This window comes from Haplochromis burtoni, unplaced genomic scaffold (genome assembly GCF_018398535.1).
Source record: "Haplochromis burtoni strain Fernald_Lab_line unplaced genomic scaffold, NCSU_Asbu1 Contig_913, whole genome shotgun sequence".
Lineage (NCBI taxonomy): Eukaryota > Metazoa > Chordata > Actinopteri > Cichliformes > Cichlidae > Haplochromis > Haplochromis burtoni.
This window is the reverse complement of record NW_024583274.1, coordinates 93,618-97,235: the sequence shown is the minus strand read 5'-3', so window position 1 is coordinate 97,235 and position 3,618 is coordinate 93,618. Positions and strand designations below refer to the sequence as shown.

The 3,618-nt window shown below is 46.3% G+C and overlaps 1 protein-coding gene across 2 annotated transcripts in view; it reads left to right on the top strand.

Annotated features, from left to right (window-relative positions):
- LOC121811839 (focadhesin-like) overlaps positions 1 to 3,612 on the top strand; it is a 6,546-nt gene extending 2,934 nt beyond the window's left edge. For both annotated transcript variants that reach the window (XM_042216068.1, XM_042216069.1), the window contains exons 2-5: positions 274 to 345; positions 919 to 993; positions 1,402 to 1,556; positions 2,431 to 3,612. In XM_042216068.1, coding sequence (XP_042072002.1) covers positions 292 to 345; positions 919 to 993; positions 1,402 to 1,556; positions 2,431 to 2,527 — 381 coding nt within the window. In that variant the 5' untranslated portion in view covers positions 274 to 291 and the 3' untranslated portion in view covers positions 2,528 to 3,612. The remainder of the gene's footprint in view (positions 1 to 273; positions 346 to 918; positions 994 to 1,401; positions 1,557 to 2,430) is intronic.
- Positions 3,613 to 3,618: the final 6 nt, after the last annotated feature.

The window sequence follows — 3,618 nt, the reverse complement described above, 5'->3', positions numbered from 1 at the left end:
AAGTTTCATCCAGAAACTTTATATGAACCTAAAGTGTTGTTCAGTTAGTGGCTGAATGGTAATCTTGGTTTCCTTTGTTTGGGACAAACATTTGGGAATGTTTGTTTGAGAGGAAGAATAACCTGTTTGGATCAGTCAGGGGTTCGATGTCACATCCCTGAGCTAAAGTCTGATCTCCCTGATATGTGATCATCTGTAGTTTAACAGCAGAGCTGTCTTTACTTTGATCAAACCTCCTCCTCTTGTTCTAATGGAGCTTCTGGATGTTCACAGGTGTGATCCAGTGACACGATGGAGAGTTTAAAGACGCGGCTCGAGTTCCCCAGCCCCGTCATACAAGCCCAGGTAAGAGGCGGACTCTGCTCTGTGACTCCTCCCATCCAAATGATACAAATGATCCTTCCCTTGTCTGCAGAGATTCCACAGGTACGAGTGATTTGTTACTGACAGAGGTAAACTAGCAGCTCACACGGGCAGAAAATCTCTACCATTAACAGGAATTCAGCAACACTCATAAAAAAGTCTCCTGATAAGACGGAGTAAAGAGTAACGTAACTATTTGATAGAGTAACAGGACTGTAAGGTGCACGGATACATGTGTGCAGCTGTTGGAGGATTTTAAAGAGACAGGAGGTGAGTTTACAGTGTAACAAGATCAAAGACACAGAGTTACTTTGTATGTTTGTTGGCAACCACGAGGGTTTCTGAGTCGCTCACACTCGTGTGTATAATATGTTTATGTAGAGGGGAGGCAGGTTTTACTGAACACACAGACTCAGGTCCCTGTGGGCTCATTCATTCATTCATTCATTCATTCATTCATTCATTCATTCATTCATTCACTCTGTAGTGTTGGTTTCTCTTCCTCTCGTTGTTATTGTGAATAATGGTACAGAAGTGTGATTTCTTGTGTTGCAGACGGTGAGAAGTCTTGTTGCAGCTGTCTTAAAGGAAAAAGGGTCAGATGGGCAGATCACCTGGTCCTGTGCTCAGGTGAGTTCCTGTAAGAGTCACATGTGATCATTTCTTTAGTTACATGAAGTATAAAAGAGCAGGAACATCTGCTTCATGTGGTCCTGTGTTTTATCCTCAGTGACTTTGACACATCTGCTGTGAGGCTGACGCCTCTGATCTCACAGTGTCAGCTTTGTTCTTATACACAGATATAAAATATGGATATGCACTGAGAAACGAGCATAGTTATAATATTTCTGACTGTCTGAGTCCAAATTGAATCAAACCTTGTGGGATTGAATCAGTGCTGAGAGGCTGAACTGAGTGGGACAGATTGCACCTCTGTCTGTGTCCGTTTTCATTCAGGGCTTCAGTGCATGTGTGGAAACGGCACAGATAGTCTTGTTAAACTTCTGAAACTCTGACTGCATCACTGTTGTCGTTCAGGGCCCAGCACTGGAAGCTTTGTGGCAGCAGTGCTGCAGTGACTGTGCTGTGGTGTGTTCAGCGTGCTGTGACACCTTGGTGTTATTGGTGGACCAGGGCCATGCAGACCTGGACTACATCCTCAGTGGTGTCCTCAACCTCCTGCCTTCTGCAAGGTATGCAACACGCAGTTATTGGACGCCACGATCCTGCCTCAGAAAGCTCAGCTGTTTGTCAATGAGTCTGACAGAGGCTCTGTAACCTGCATCCATGCAGCGTTACAGCCGCTGCACAAAGGCACAACATGAAAGACGGACCTCAGCAGGACGAGGTTGTGTATCAGCAGGACAAAGAAGGCTCTCTTTAGCATGACAATGCTAACACTGGGAACTGAGAAGAGGCATGAAGAAGGCCGTGTTTGTCCACTGTTACAAATTCAGTCTTTAAATCCCTTTAAAGGCCCACTCACACCTCGCCTCAGGTGACCTCAAAGGTCACATGATGGGTCGCAGTGAGGTCTCATAGTGGTTCAACCCTTAACCCTTGGTGTTGACAATGACCTACGCTTTTGTTTATACTCATGTGACGACGCACATGACAAATAGCTCGATGACCATCTCCAAGGAGGGCAACGCCCTGTAGGGTTTAAGTATGTGGGTCTCTCCACCTTGTATAAGAAGGAAACATCTTTAAAACTTAATCAAGTCCAGTCGCCTTCTTTTCCAGCTACCAGTGTGTAACACGGAGTCAATGCTTCCAGTGCAGGAGCCCGACTGACAGTCTACAAACAGAGTTAGACACACGGAGGTCACAGCTTAGTCTGTGCTGAGGATAAATCCACGATGTCATTGCTCTCCATCAGGGCTCATGTGAAGTAAAGAAAATAGCTTTGGAACATGAAAATGTTAAAGGTCACTGTTCCACAGATGCTCTCTAATCTGGACGCTGACCTCGTGGTGCAGCATAATGTAACTATTTGAAAACATTTGAAGCAAAGAAAACGCTCAGACTGTTAGTTTTTTCAGTTATTCTGACTCTGATATCCAACAGACACACGCAAGGGTTGATAAAAGTCATTCGGCGATTGTTGGAGATGCAGGCTGACCAGAGCGATGCACACTTCACCTGTCCGTATTCTATCAGGTAAGTATCTCATGTCTAATATCTAGAGGTGTTCATACATGTTGTCTTGTGTAATCTATCAAGCTACACATAGCTTGTAGCTTACTGCTAGTCCAAAGAGGCAGCACTGGTCCATCACCCACTTGAAGTGCTGTAGGGGTCCGGTGCTCTGTGGGGTGGCAGTCGTGGCCCTGGTGCTTGAGTCCCAGCTATAAACTGGCTCTTGGAGCATGAGCATCCCAAACTAGTGCGTGTTGAAAAACACTGACTACATGTAAAGAGTGAGAGGTGGCAGGCAGGGAATGGGTACGTTTGTATCTCCCTGATTTGATCAGCATTTAGACGTTTTCCCTGGTGGACAGGACGGGTGCTTCCCTGTGCCGTCATGTTGGGAACAGGTGCCCATAGTCATCTGTTCACATGTGACTAACAGCTGTTTAGAGTACTTTTTAGAGTTGCTGGGTGAGGTGGGTACCCCATCTAGCAACTCCATAGTCCTGCTGGGGGACTTTGATGTGTTGGTGGCAATCCCTGAACCAGAAGATAGACATTGGAGGTTCAGGAGCAGCAGGTTGCAGCGTCCTGTTAGGCTTGGCTATCTTCTGGCAGATATCGACAGGATGAGTGTAACTCTTGCAGAAGCTGAAGCAAAAACTCAGCTGTACGAGGAGCTTGGTGAGGAAATGCAGCAAGACTTTTGGAGCTTGGTCCGTTTTGCCATCACTGTCGGATCTATTCCTGCTGGGTGTTGTTATCGATGCTGTTTTGAGTAATTCTGCAGCTGCGTGTGAAACATTGGGAATGAGAGTCAGCACCTCCAAGTCTGAGGCTGTGGTTCAAAGCTGAAAACAGTGGAGCAGCCACTCCAGGTCAAGGACGAGCTGGCGCCCAAGTTGGAGGCGTTTAAGTATCTGTGGGTGTTGTTCACGAGTGAGGACAGAGTGACAGACGGTGCTGTGGCTGCAGTGATGGGCCGCTGTAAGAACCAACAGGGTTTTAACATTAAAAGTGATGTTTGGTCACAATATGGTGAGCTCTCCTCTTTTTAGTGCATAAAATCTGTCCTGTGGATGAATGCAGACTTCACCTCAAAGGCAAAGACACTCGTGAACATCC